Source organism: Sceloporus occidentalis, unplaced genomic scaffold (genome assembly GCF_023333645.1).
Source record: "Sceloporus occidentalis isolate IW3139 unplaced genomic scaffold, rSceOcc1.0.p SCAF_6, whole genome shotgun sequence".
In the NCBI taxonomy this organism is placed as follows: domain Eukaryota; kingdom Metazoa; phylum Chordata; class Lepidosauria; order Squamata; family Phrynosomatidae; genus Sceloporus; species Sceloporus occidentalis.
In genome coordinates this window covers 65980718-65994896 of record NW_028316986.1, presented here as the reverse complement: position 1 = coordinate 65994896, position 14179 = coordinate 65980718, and the positions used below count along the sequence as shown (strand labels likewise).

General features: G+C 44.4%; 1 protein-coding gene across 3 annotated transcripts in view; it reads left to right on the top strand.

Moving 5' to 3' along the window:
• SLC35F3 (solute carrier family 35 member F3) overlaps window positions 1-14179 on the top strand; it is a 184357-nt gene that overhangs the window by 116443 nt on the left and 53735 nt on the right. The window contains exon 1 of one of the 3 annotated variants that reach the window (XM_089529900.1): window positions 1664-1876. The exons of the other annotated variants lie outside the window; for them this stretch is intronic. Coding sequence (XP_089386026.1) covers window positions 1801-1876 — 76 coding nt within the window. The 5' untranslated portion in view covers window positions 1664-1800. Of the gene's footprint in view, window positions 1-1663; window positions 1877-14179 lie in introns of those variants that run through there. 3 annotated transcript variants of the gene reach the window in all.

Below are 14179 nucleotides of genomic sequence, written 5' to 3'. Positions count from 1 at the left end.
GAGAGTCCCCAGGTTGGTTTGTTTGTTTAAATTAAATTTTAACTAAAAGGGTTTTTTACAAACAAAATATATATTCTTTTTAATTTTTCTTTAAGAACATCACATCTTGCCAAACTTTCACTTCAAGCACATGAAACTATGTATATGTAAATGCATTTAGGCTATGCGTATGATATTGTAATTCAAAATCATAAATTTTAAGTGTGCTAGTTGTTTTATGGAGCTTATCACACGGAGGCAAATCCTGTTCCAAAATGGGATTTTAAAACCCTCTAAACACCCACAAATGCAGGTTGTTTTTCAGACATGCTGGAGGAAAGAGAAATAATGTGAAAATAACCTGAAGAGAGAGCCAACAAAAACCACTTCTTTCTACTTTTGGAATTTCCCTAAAGCAGGGGTAGGCAACCTGCGGCCCGCGGGCCGGATGCGGCCCAGTGAGGCTTTGGGACTGGCCCCAGCCCAGTCCTGCCGCTGATTGCCGCCAGGGCCTTTGGCCTCTTGCGCGCAGGGGCAATTGTCTATAGAAGCCTCAGAAACATGCATTTATATTAACATTTTTTAAAAGATCAGCAAATTTTTCACGTGTCCTCCACTTTTTTTAAAAAAGTGTCCACCATTTGAAAATGTTGTCCGACATTTGTCCCGGTTTATTTATTTATTTAAATTTTTAAAAAATTATTTACTTATTTATTTTTTGGCTTCGGCCCCCCAGTTGTCTGAGGGACAGCAACCTGGCCCCCGGCTCAAAAAGGTTGCCTATCCCTGCCCTAAAGTTTTTATTTCTACTTTCTGTTTGGGTTAAGCCCGAAAATCTGGTTTCTGCATGGTATTTGTCCCATGTGATAAACTCCTATGTCACAACTATGACCATTACATTCAACATGTAGATAGATCTTGTAGCATCTTTGAGACTCACTGAAAGAAAGAAATTGGCAGCATGAGCTTTCATAGAGTTCAGCCTACTTCCTCAGATGGATTTGGTGGAGTGGAAGCCAAGCACAGACACACACACACACTTGTCCCTCCATATTCACTAGGGTGAGGGGCACAAGACCCTCGTGAATATGGGGAAACCTCTAGGAATCTCTAGGTCCTCCAGGGCAGCTCTGTGGTCAACATCTGACAGACACTGACCATAGAACTGCGACGGAGGAGCTACAAAGGCCTAGTAGAGTCTTCTCTTTAGGAATCTCTGGGTCCTCCAGTGCAACTTTTGACCATAGAGTTGCACTGGAGGACTTAGAGATTCCTAGAGAGAACATATTAATCAAATCCGTCAACACTCAAATCTGCAAATATCAAAGCTGCAAATATGGAGGGATGCGTGTGTGTGTGTGTGTATATATATATATATATATATAGGGGAGAATTATGATTTATGAGTGGCACAGTTAGTACAAAAGAAAACCCTGACTAAGGCTTCTGCCTGGGGTGGGAGGGGGCCCATGGGGAGTGTGGAGGGGTGACACCAGCCCTGGTGCCTCCACTGGTGGGGAGCTGGCTTTGGGGAGGCGTTCCTCCTTGGGGGGTGGGGGGTGTTTGGGGGGGTGGATGTGGGGCTGGGGAGTGGGCGGGGCCTTCCAGGTGACGTTTTGTTTGCAGCAGGGAGAAGGGAGCGTGGTGCGAGGGAAGAGGAGGAGGGCGAAAAGCTGCAGCGCGGGAGGCAGCAGCAGCAGCAGGAGGAGGAGGAGGGCGGCTTCCCGGCGGAGCCAAGGCGGAGGAGCCCGGCGCTGAGCCGCAGTCCTGGGCTTCAGGATGTAGGGCTCTGGCTGGCGGCGGGAGGGCGGCTGGCTCACCATGAAGAAGCACTCGGCCAGGGTGGCCCCGCTCAGCGCCTGCAACAGCCCCGTCCTGACCCTCACCAAAGTGGAAGGTAACCCCGGGGCACCAGGGCTTAGGAGGAGGGGGGACCCCGGGCCAAGCAGAGAGCCTGCCAGCCTCAGCCCCTGGCACGTCCTCCTCCTCCTCCTCCTTTGCCAGGGCTTGCCCTGCATGTCTGCCGCCTTCTCCCCAGGAGGGATCCCCAAAGGTCCTCCATCTGGAGTAGCGCTAAGAAGCCTGGCATTCCCATTTGCAGGAGTGTCTTAGCCGACAGGTTTTCTTGAACGTTCTCCGTTTCTTCTCCCCAGGAGGAACTCCCAAAGGTCCTCCATTCTGAGCAGGACTAAGAAGCAGCAGGTCTACTTATCTGCATGTTGATTTGGCCCTAGCCTCCCATGGTCTTGAATGTCCCACATTCCAACCTTCTGTCCAGGAGGAATTTCAAGATCTCCTCCATTTGGAGCATGCCTTTATATTTCTGCGAGTGTCTTAGCTCTCATTTGGCCATGTCCTCCATTTTTCTTGGATGTCCTGCATTTCAGCCTTCTGTCCAGGAGGAGTTCCAAAAGGTCCTCCATTTGGACCAGGATTAAGGAGGGCGGGTTTACATTTCTATGAGTGCCTTTTGATCTTATTTGGTCCCATCTTCCATTTTTCTGGGATGTCCCACATCCCATTTTTTCTATCCAAACGTCCTCCATTTGCACCAGGACTAAGGAGGAGAACTTCATGTTTCTGTGGGTGCTTTTTACTTCTTAAGTGGTCCTGTCCTCCATGTTTTCTTGAATGTTTTCTATTTCATCCTTCAGTCCAGGAGGAATGCCAAAAGATTTGCCATTTGAAGCATAACACTGACATTTCCAGGAGTGTCATTAGTTCTTAAGGTGGCCATGTCCTGCATCATGTTTTCTGGGATGCCCTCCATTCAGAAAACCCTCCCCAGCCCACCTGGAACCCAGGAAGAGAGTGCGCCGGGGGGGGGGTGGCTTCCTTGCAGGCTTTCCTCCTGTTCGCAGGGAAGCCCCTGGCTGCTGGGGCCATGAGGAGTCCTTTCAGAGGGAGAGCTCGGAGCTCCTGCGGAGAAAGGAAGCCTTGGCTAGCTGTCCCGATCCGAACCCGGTCCTGCTCTGCTCTGCTCTGCGGGGCGCTGGACGGGCGTGGTGGCCGAGGGCGCTGCTTGGCTCCTGATGCTGCAACTGCAGTCTCTCCCGCCCTCCTGAGTCAGGACGCGATGAGGGCATGCTTGGCTTTGGGGGGCTGCATCCGCACTGCAGGGATAACCCGGTTTGGGGCCGCTTGAACTGCCAGGGCTCCAGGAGGGGAATTCTCTCTCTCTCTCAGGCATTTTGGCGGGCCACTGTTTTGAGGGAACCCTGTGTATGGCAATGAGGGGGTTCCTTCTTCTTCTTCTGGGCCCTTCCCTCTTCAGAGCTCTGGGGAAGAGACTCCCAGGGTGTTTGGAGACCCATAAATAGGGGAATAGTTGCCCATAGGGAGACATTGGGGAATAGTTGCTCACAATGGAGACGACTTGCCATCTTTCCCTATGGGCGAGTACTGTTATTTGTTTTAGTATGGCCTGTATGTTGTTGGGGGGAGCTTTGGTGTCATTCTGTTGGTGTAATGCTTGGGAGGGATGCTCTCCTGAGCTGAGGCAGCAACATGATTAACTGAACTTAGCTGCTCTCTGCCTGAGCAAAAAAAGCAGGCTGGGTGTGATGCCCAGGGAGCTGGTTGCCAGAAGAGCTAGTGGTGCATAGAAAAGGGAAAAGAAGGAGCCCTGGAGCGAGCCTAGTGCTGCTATGCTCAGGAGAACAGGTTTCTTGTACATTTTGGGCAGAAGGAAGCTGACTGTGCTATGATGACTGCGAAGGAGAGAAAAGGCAAGCTGGAGAAGGGAAGGGAGTGGGCGGCTGGATGGGATGGAGATAGAGGAGTGCAGATGTTGAGGAAAGAGGAAAACAATAATTGAAGGGTGGGGGGTGGCTGGTTGGAAGTGAAGATTGAGATGCTGGGAGGATAAAATTGAAGTGGAAGCACTGCAAAAAGGGGGAGAAATAAAGATAGGAAGTGTGTTGTGGGTGAGAGAAGGAGAAAAAAGAAAGCGAGAAAAAGGTTCATAAGTGCAGCTCAACTTTGAATGGCTTTCTTCAGAATTAACTTATTGAATTCACTGAAATGTAACACCAAGGAACTGCAGCCTTTATTATAGAGCTGCAAGGGTCCCATTGGGGTAGCAGTCTGATGCCTTCTTCTGTCAATGATCTGGAGGGGACAAATAATTTGGACCACATCTCCCATCATCTGGAAAATAGGCCATGCTGATTGAGCTGCTAGGTGGTATAGCCTAAAATTTATTATAGAATCATTGAGTTGGAAAAGATCACAAGGACCATCCAGTCCAACCCCCTGCCATGCAGGAACTCTCAGTCAAAGCATCCCCATTGACAGATGGCCATCCAGCCTCCATTTAAAGACCTCCAAGGAAGGAGACTCCACTACACTCCGAGGGAGTTTGTTCCACTGTCGAACAGCCCTCACTGTCAGGAAATTCCTCCTAATGTTGAGGTGGAATCTCTATTCCTGTAGCTTGCATCCAAACAAGCTTGCTCCATCCTCAATATGACATCCCTTCAAATATTTAAACAAGGCCATCTTATTACCTCTCAACCTTCTCTTCTCCAGGATAAACATACCCAGCTCCCTAAGTCATGGTTTCCAGACTCCTCACCATTTTGGTCGCCCTCCTCTGGATACGCTCCAGTTTCTCAACATCCTTTTTGAGTTGTGGTGCCCAGAACTGGACACAATATTCCAGATGAGGCCTGAGCAAGACAGAATAGAGTGGCACTATATACTTCTATTGATGCAGCCTAGAATCGCATTAGCCTTTTTAGCTGCCACATCACACTGTTGACTCATGTTCAACTTGTGGTCTACTAGGACTCCTAGATCCATAGTTTTTTGCGGTTTTTTGGGCTATGTGGCCATGTTCTAGAAACTTTTCTTCCTGACGTTCCTAGATCCCTTTCACACACATAAGTCTCCTTAAGCCAGGTGCCCCCCATTGTATATCTATGCATTTCATTTTTTCTACCTAAGTGCAGTATCTTAGATTTCTATCTGTTGAAGATCATTTCGTTAGTTTTGGCCCAGCTTTCTAATCTATTAAGGTCATTTTGAATTTTCATTCTGTCCTCTGAGGTATTAGCTACTCCTCCTAATTTGGTATCATCTACAAATTTGATAAGCATTCTTTCATCTAAGTCATTGATAAAGATGTTGAATAGCACTGGAACCAGGAGAGAACCCTGTGGCACCCCACTAATCACTTCTCTCCAGGATGAAGAAGAACCATTAGTGAGAACCCTTTCTGTTCAGCCAGTCATCTAATTACAAATCCATTTAATATGGAGGGCACCAAGTTGTCTATCCCACCCACTGTCCTTTAAATAAATAAATAAATAAATAATAAGATGTGAAGGTAAAGGCTTTCATGGCCGGCATCCATAGTGTTTTGTGGGTTTTGGGGGCTATGTGGCAATGTTCTAGAAGAGTTTCTTCCTGATGTTTCATCAGCATCTGTGGCTGGCATCTTCAGAAAATGCATTCTCTAAAGATGTCAGTCACAGATGCTGGCAAACTTTTCTAGAACTATAAAGAAAATAAGACCTTAAAGTTATTGCATCCAGCCCAAATGCCTTTTCACTCTTTTTCTTGAGGGATGCACATTGCATTCTTTCTTATCAAGTTGTTTGTTAGTGAAGTGCTTCTGGAGTTCAGACATTTTTAATAATTGGCAATATGAATAATATTGTATAATATGAGGAAGAAACTGCTAAAGTAGGCTTAAAGGTGAACATTAAGAAAACAAAAAATAATGACCACAAAAGATTGACATGAATTCACTGTAAATGATGAGGAAATCAAGGGCGGGTTACAGACCGCCAAAAAATACGTATGGAATACGTATTAGGGTTAGGAAGGGGCGGTGCTTCTGCACCCCCCTAACCCTAGTACGTATTCCATATGTACAACATGGCGGCGCCCCTTCCACATGGGGGCCGCCATGTTTACGTATCGGACGCATAGCGTCCAGATGTGTTGCGGCGCCTATGACATTGCGAATACGCCAGCGGCGCCTCGCAACGTCATAAAGGCGCCGCAAGAAGGAGCTCCATTTTGGAGTTCCTTTTTTGCTCCGCGCGGTGTGGCTGCTACGGCTCCCTCACGGAGCAAGCGGCGGTCTGTAACCCGCCAAAATATCTGTCGTCAAAGATTTCCCATACCTGAATGAACATTGATTAGAATGGAGACTGCATCAAGAAATCAGAAGAAGACAAGGCATGGGAAGGTCAGCTATGAAAGAACTAGAAAAGATCCAAAAGTGAAAAGATATGACTCTGAACACCAAAGTTAAGATCATCCAAGCCATGGTTTTCCCAATCAGAATGTACAGATGTGAGAGCTGGACAGTGAAGAAAGTGAAATATGGTGCTGGAGAAGATTGCTACTGTGGACAGCCAAAAAGACAAATAAATGGGTCCTAGAACAGATCAAACCTGAACTCTCCCTAGAAGGCATGATGACTAAATTGAGGCTGTCATACTTTGGCCACACCATGAGAAGACATGACTCATTAGAAAAGACAATAATGTTAGATAGCAGGCAGCAGAAAGAGAGGAAGACCACATGCCAGATGGCAAGACTCAATCAGGGAGGTCAGAAATCTGAACCTGCAGGAGCTGAGCAGAGCGGCTTGGATAGGGAGAGTCGGAGATGTCTCATCCACAGGGTCGCCACAAGTCAAGGTTGACTTGAAGGCAGTTAACAACAACAAATATGAATAATGCACTTTAAAGGGAGCAAAAGGGTGGGAAATTCCAGAAACAGGAAAACAGGTTTTATTTTAGAAAAGAAAAATGGGGGGGGGTTTAAATGCTAGGGAGAAATTTTGAAATAGACAATGACAGGCTGGGATAAACTATGCCAGAGAGAAATGTATGAAAGGGGGGGGGGGAGGGGGGAGGAAGTATGTACAGAATGAAGGTTAGGTAGATATATTTGTTACTGTTTTTCATACCATAGCAATGGCCACAGCAGTTGTTGCTAAACTGCAACTTGTAACATTTCTTACCACTGGATATCCTGGCTGGCACTGATTGAAGTTGCTCCACAATGTTGTCTGTAGGGCTGTACTTTGCTCACCTTGACACATCAGGGGACCAGATGCAAAAGAGGACAGACCTTCTGCACCTATAATTCTTGTGCAGAAGAGGGGATTTAATACAGTTTGGTTGCTAAGATACAACAACTGCTGAAATTATCCCTTCTACACAGCAAATAAAAACACAGGAGACTTGTCCACTTTTACATTCTGCCAATCTAATGTGCAGTTTATGCTCTGTGTTTTTTCTTGTGTACCTTCAAGTAATTTCTGACTTATGGAAACCCCAAGGCGATCCTATGGAGCTTTATTGGCAAGATTTATTCAGAGGAGGTTGAGACTGAGAGAGTGTGCCTTGCCCAAGGTCACCCAGTGGGTTACCATGGTTTGAACCCTGGTTTCCCAGAGCCAACAGTCCAGGGCTGCACAAGATGTGGCCCAGGGGCCGGATGCGGCCTACCAAAGGATTTCTGGAGGCCTGGGGCCCCATTGTCAGGAGGAGGGGGATGTCCTGGCTCCCAGAGCCTCGCCCGATCGCACAGGGCTTTGGAGGATGGGAGCAATGGACTCTTCCCCCACAATTTGCCTCTGCTTCCCAGGGGAGCTTTCGCTGGGGGCAGGCTTACAGCTCCTCTCACCCCATTGGCCAGGCAGGCCCAGAAGGAGGAGCTTTCTGCAGGCAAGCAGCAGAGATAGCTGGGAGGGCAGAGAGAGAGCAAGAGAGCAGACAGCAAGAGAGCTAGAGATCATGAGAGAGCCTTGGGCCCTTCTTCTGATGAGTGAGGGGGAGGACGAGAGAAAGAGAGGAGGACGCCCAACCACCACATTGTCCTCCTCCTCCTCTGCCGAGTCATTCACTTTTGAGTGGCCTAGGGGTTTTGCCAGGTGGGCAGCCTTGCCACTCAAAGGCAAAACCTCTAGGTCTCTCAAAAGCAAATGACTTGGAAGAGGAGGAGGAGGACAACGCGGTGGGCGGGCACTCACCTCTCTTTCTCCTGTTCTTCCCCTCCTCCTACTCACAAGGCTTCCCGCCCAGCAATGGGAGAAAGAGACAAAAGAGGATAGGGGAAAGAGACAAGGACGCCCACCCACCACATTGTCTTCCTACTCCTCTGCCGAGTCGTTCACCTTCAAGCGGCAAGGCTGCCTGCCTGGCAACCCCCCCAGGCTACTCAAAGGTGAATGACTCGGCAGAGGAAGAGAAGGACAATGCGGTGGGCAGGTGTCTCTTCCCCCCTCCTCCTCCTCGAGAAGAAAAGAAAGAAAGGAAGGAAGGAAGAATCAAGGAAGCGAAGAAGTGGAGAAGGAAAGAAAGAAGGGAAGAAGGGTAGGAGGAAGAAAAGAAAGAAAAAAGAAGGGAGGGAAGAAGGAAGAAAAGAAAGAAAAAGAAGAGACAGAGGGAGGGAGGGACAAAGAAAGCAGAGGAAGGGAGGAAAGAAAGAAACAAGGAAAGGAAGGAAGGAAGGAAGGGAAAGGAGGGAGGGAGGGAGGAAAGGAGGAAGCAAAGATAGGAGGGAGGGAGGGAGGGAATAATAAAGGAGGGAGGGAGTAAAGAACGAAAGGGGGAGAAAAAGAGGGAGGGAGGGAGGGGGTGCCTTGCCCCCTGCTAGGGTGACTAGACTTTCCCTCCTTTTCCCAGACATGTCCCCCATCTTAGCCTTCCTGTCCAGGAAGAGGGATTCCACAATGTCCTCTATTTTGAGCATGGCTAAGAAGTATGGATTTGCAAGTTGGGCATCCCTGCCATAGTCTATCACTCAAACCATTAGACCACAGTTTCTCCTCTTTCTGTGTACTGTAAGTTAAATTGTATCCCCTTATGACTTTTTGTGATGGCATTAGTGGTTGATTTTGTAACCACTCTTTCCTCCAAGTCAACATTTCTCCAAGTTATTGGCCATGCTGGCTGGTGTTTCTTGGAGTCTCAAACATAGGGAGAACCAAAGGTTGAGAACCACTGGTATCATCACTGAACTGCCCTAAGTATTTTAGTTCTTGGGTAAGCCTAATTTTGTTGTGATAGTGACAGAAGACAAATCAGAAATGGAAATATAATATTAGATAATCTAAAATCTGTGGAATTCAGATGCCAAATTGACAAATTACATACGAAGCTTTTGACAATCTCTCTCGTGAGTCAAGTATATTTTAAATGTGCACACATTTAATGTGTTTTTAATGTTTCAGATATGTCACTTATAAGGTCATATTGAATTAAACCAGGAGTAGGCAACACAAGGCCTGCAAGCCACATGTGGCCTTCCAAAACCATTTTTGTGCCCACCAGGGTAAAAAGAAAAAAAACCCAAGCATTTTCCTTATTTGTTTTTGATCCTGAATGCCACAAATGCTGCCACATGTTTGTGAAGGGGTTTTGTGGGCATTTCCACTATATTTAGGGACTCCCTTAGACCCCTTGGGGACAGTAACAATTTTTGTGGCTCTCCAATGTCTCCTGGGTTGCTAATGCTGTCTCTCACAGTTGCCCAATCCAGAATTGGCCCCAGTAGAATGGAGAGGAAGTGATTTCTGCTTCTCCTGCCCAATCTTTCCTTTCATGCAGTCAGAATCTGCAGCAGAAGATTATGGACCCTTCACATCTGATTTGCACCCACAGGGCAAGGGAGAGTAATGAAGGAGGGTTGGAGAGGTGAGGCCTATTGCATGAATGAACATCTGTTTGCACAGTGTTGGTTTTTGCCCATTACAAAAATTTTTTGTCCTGTTTTGCCTCCAAAAGCATTTTACTCTGCTTTCCTTTCCCTGCACCCTAAGCTAGAGATCAGTGCTAGAATGGAACTGAATCCTACAGTAGGAATGGGAAAGAAAATAAAGAATTGTTTCAATGATTATTTGTCCCATGACCAACATGATGTCAGTTCAGTTTCATGGGGGGGACTCAAGCCCAAGGAAATGTGCTGTGTATCAGATAGGCAGTCTAGAGGAATCTTTCTACTGAGACTTATTGCCTTAATGCCTTCCAACATTTTTTTTGTCTTCTTTTGGTAGTTCTTTTATCCTAAAAGGAAGATAAGAACTTTCTGGTACATGAATGCCACTTCAAATTATTATAGAGTCTGATTCCCCAGCAAGTAAAAACCTGCATGACATATGTGTTCTGCACTCCAGCATGATAGCAAATGTCACATTTTAGGCACATCTACATCAACAGCACATGTTGTATATTTTTTGTAGCACTTGCAAAGCTTAGATTTAATGTTCCTGGGGAAGAAAATGAAAAAGCTATATGAAGATCATATACTGTCTTTCCTTTGTCCTGGTACTTACCTGCCAAATTCATACTTGCCACACACGGGCTGTACACTCCTAGGCCCAGATATCTAGTATTTCTGATGCTACTCTGTCTTGGATATGTACTTCCAGTTTTGACACTTCTGTAGAGTACAGGTTTTCAAACATTTCTATGTTGGTGGAAAAATTATCAGAATAAGTTTATCACTGTGGAACCACTGCATATTTCAGTTTTATTTTAGGATGAATTCAGTTATATAGCTTTTTGTGGGGTTTTCAGGCTATGAGGCCACAGCTGCTGGCAAAACATCAGGGACAACCTCTTCTAGAACTTGGCTTCATAGCCCAAAATAACCCACAAAAAACTATGGCTGCTGGCCGTGAAAGCCTTTGATTTCCCAATTCAGTTATAGAAGACACTGTTCCCTGAGGAACATACATGACTGTGCTCTTAAGTACATAAGAGCCATCTTCGAACAAACCAAAGACTTAGCTAGTCCAGCTTTCTATTTGCACATCGGCCAATATATTGCCCCAAAGAGAAACCTGCTAGCAAGGCAATTACAGCCTCTGTCTTGTGCTTCCTGGCAACATATGTACAAAGCTATTCTTCCTCTGGTGCTGGAGATAAGTAGCCATTGTGATTGCCACTGATGACCCTAGCATCCATGAATGTATTCAGTCCCCATTTAAAGCCTTCCAGTTTGGCAGCCATAACTACATCCTGTTGCAGTGAGTTTCACAGTCTGTAAACTTGAACAACTTTTCCCAATCTGTTGCCCTGCAAATGAATTATACTACAATTCCCAGAATTCTTGAGCCCACATAAGATTGTGGGAGTAGTCCAACATATTTGGAGATAATATGTGCTACAATACACTAGTACTCTGCTGCAGTAGTTGCACATTGCAAGGAAAAATTACAGTAGTCCCTTGGTATCCATTGGAGTTTGGTTCCAGGCCTTTGACACCCCCCCCCCCCCCAAAAAATGGATACCAAAATTTATGGATGCTCAAATCCCAATGCAGAATCCGTGGATATGGAGGGCTGGTTGTACTTGTGCTGCTCTCCAGGGAATTTTGTTTACCATTATTGGTCTTCTCATTGAGGAACACTGTAGCATAATCTGGAAACAATTTTTTTATAGTGCAATTGTATGCATACCTTCACCATATGTAAACTCCATTGACTCTGTGTACTAGGATGGGCAACATATGGCCCTCCAGATTTTGTTGCACTGTATTTCCCAGCAGTTTTACCATTGGCTATGCTGACTGGGATTGATGGAAGTTTCAGTCCAACTATGTCTACAGGGTGGCATGAATGTCACTTCTACTGTATAGATAACATGTAAGACGTACATGCATTCATTGACAAAAACATGTATAATAATGTGTCTGTACAACCTATAAATCAGAAATGGGGAATCTTTAGTCGTCCAAATGGTGGACTGTGGTTCGAATTGCCCTTGAACAGTCGCTAAATTATTAAGGAATCAAAAATGGAAGAGACCAATGGCACTGACTCTGTTTTAAATCCTCTAAAAAAGGAGACTCGACCACACTCAGAGGCTGCATATTACACTATCTAACAGCTCTTACTGTCAGGAAGTTGTTTTTAATGTTTACGTGGAATCTCTTTTCTTATCATTTGAATACATTGTACCATGTCCTACTCTCTGAAGCAGCAGCAAAAAAAGCTTGCTCCATCCTCAATATGACATCCCTTCAAATATAATAATAATAATAATAATACTAACAACAACAACAACAACAACAACTTTATTACAGCCATTTGGCCAGCACAATTACAAAATTTCAATTTAAAACATAACTTAGTTTTAAACCATAGGTTCATGTACAGGCAGATTGGAGAGTATAAACAAATGACAGTTTATAAAAAGTAAGGATAAAAAGTAAGGATAGGACTGCACGATCAGGTAATATTTAATCCTCGCTATCATGTCTCCTCTTAACCTTCTCCTCCCCAAGCTTAACATACTCAGCAATATAAGTCACTCCTTATAGGGCATGATTTCCAGACCTTTCACCACTTTAGTTGACCTCCTCTGGACATGCTCCAGCTTGTCAATATCCCTCTTGAATTATAGTGTCCAGAACTGTACACAGTATTCCAGTGGGGCCTGACCAAAGGAGAATAGAGTTATACTATTACTTCCTTCAGTCGATACTACTATTGATGCAGCCTAGGATTTGATTAGCTGTTACTTCTGAATGAAGGCTGCCTTTAGAAAGCTGCTGGTTGAAAATTAACAAGGAGAAAAGAAAGGGTGGAAGTTGATGCTGGCAACATGTATTTAGTTTAGAAATTTGTTTAAATACCATAGATAGGAGTTGCTTCTAATAGTTCTGGGATAATTAAGATTCTGTAAATCAGTGTTTTCCATGTATTAAAAAACTAGAATTTTATTTTCTGTCTGGGAAGGCTGCTGGCTCAGCTTTTGAAAAAGGTGTGTTTTGCTTAATCCTCTGTATTTATGTTCATTATACTGCTTGTCATCATGGAAGGTTCGCTTTTTTAGGTTTGAATTGTTTCCTCTTTCAATAAAAACTTGGCAGCTGTTTTGACAGTGTTCAAAGGGTTAGATAAACTGAGTTTGCTAATTTTTGAAGTATTGTTTGTAAACCCATCAAAGACAGATGTCAAGTCTGGAGGGAATTAAGAGTGTACTCTCTAAAAGCACCGTGTCTTGTGATAGTATCTAAGTAATTTCTCAATATATCAATCAATTTAATTAAAAACTAAGTATAAAATAAACTGCTCTGAAAAAGAGAAGGTTTAGAATAGATAATAGGGATGCCTTAAGAATCTAAGAGGCACAAGTCATATTCTTAATTATTTTTATTTATTGCCAGTTCCACCAGTCTGCACCACTTGGAAATAGATACAATCCCGATTTGTTTTTCATTTGGAAATCTATGCATTTGGGAACTTTGACAAAATGCATCTCATAAAATGAACAGATAAAAATTCATGCATTTTAACAGATTTTACAGGAATATGTGTACAAGCAATCGAGAAAATGCACACAAAAATTTAAACCTTTGAAAAAGATACACATAGCAGACAGATTTCCATTGGTTAGAGGTTAGTCACAGAAGCTAATGAACAGATAGGCGGATGTGGAGTATAGTAGTCTGAGGAAGGCACCTGTTTGGCTTCCAATGAGAAAATGCAGAAAAGAGAAGTCACCAGCACAACCACCACCCGCCAGGTTTTTATAGGGCCAAATAGCTTTAGTGGTTGCCTGGTTCTCCAGACCAGATGCGAGTCAGTAGAAAGAGATTGTAATGTTGTCAAATTGGTATCTCTGAATAATACTGTTCCGTCTGTAACCTTCTGCACAGACATATTGCCTTGGAAGTGCAGCTCACAAGGGGGGAGAAGGGTTTGTTTGTTTGTTTGTTTGTTTGCTGTTTTTCATGACTTCCAAGCTTGTACATCCCACATCAGGTGCTGGGTGAAAAAGTAGTCCCCAGACCTGCCAAAGTTATCTGCTGTGGTAGTAGACACTTGATGTTAGGTTTGAGACTGCCAGAATCTTACACTGTGTGAAATAAAAAAAAATGGTTTATGCTTCTGATCATCACAAACAGCTGAAACAGCAAGTTTAAAAAGAAATGCACACTTTCTTCTTGACATGCATTCACTAATTTTTCCTGTTGTCTACTTTAGAATATCATGCCAAATATAATTTACCTCTTTTGTGATTATCCCTGTATCACTTTCAAAGCTTTATTGCTTCAGCTTTATGGATGCTTTTCATGTTCAGTTTGAAGTACAAAGTTCATTCACTCTGTATATCTATTTGCCAATTCTTTCCTAAACTCATCTACCAGATTGGCCATTTCATTTCTCAATAGTATTCTGGCAGAGAGATTTATCTTATTGTTGTGAGATTTTACTTGAGTATTT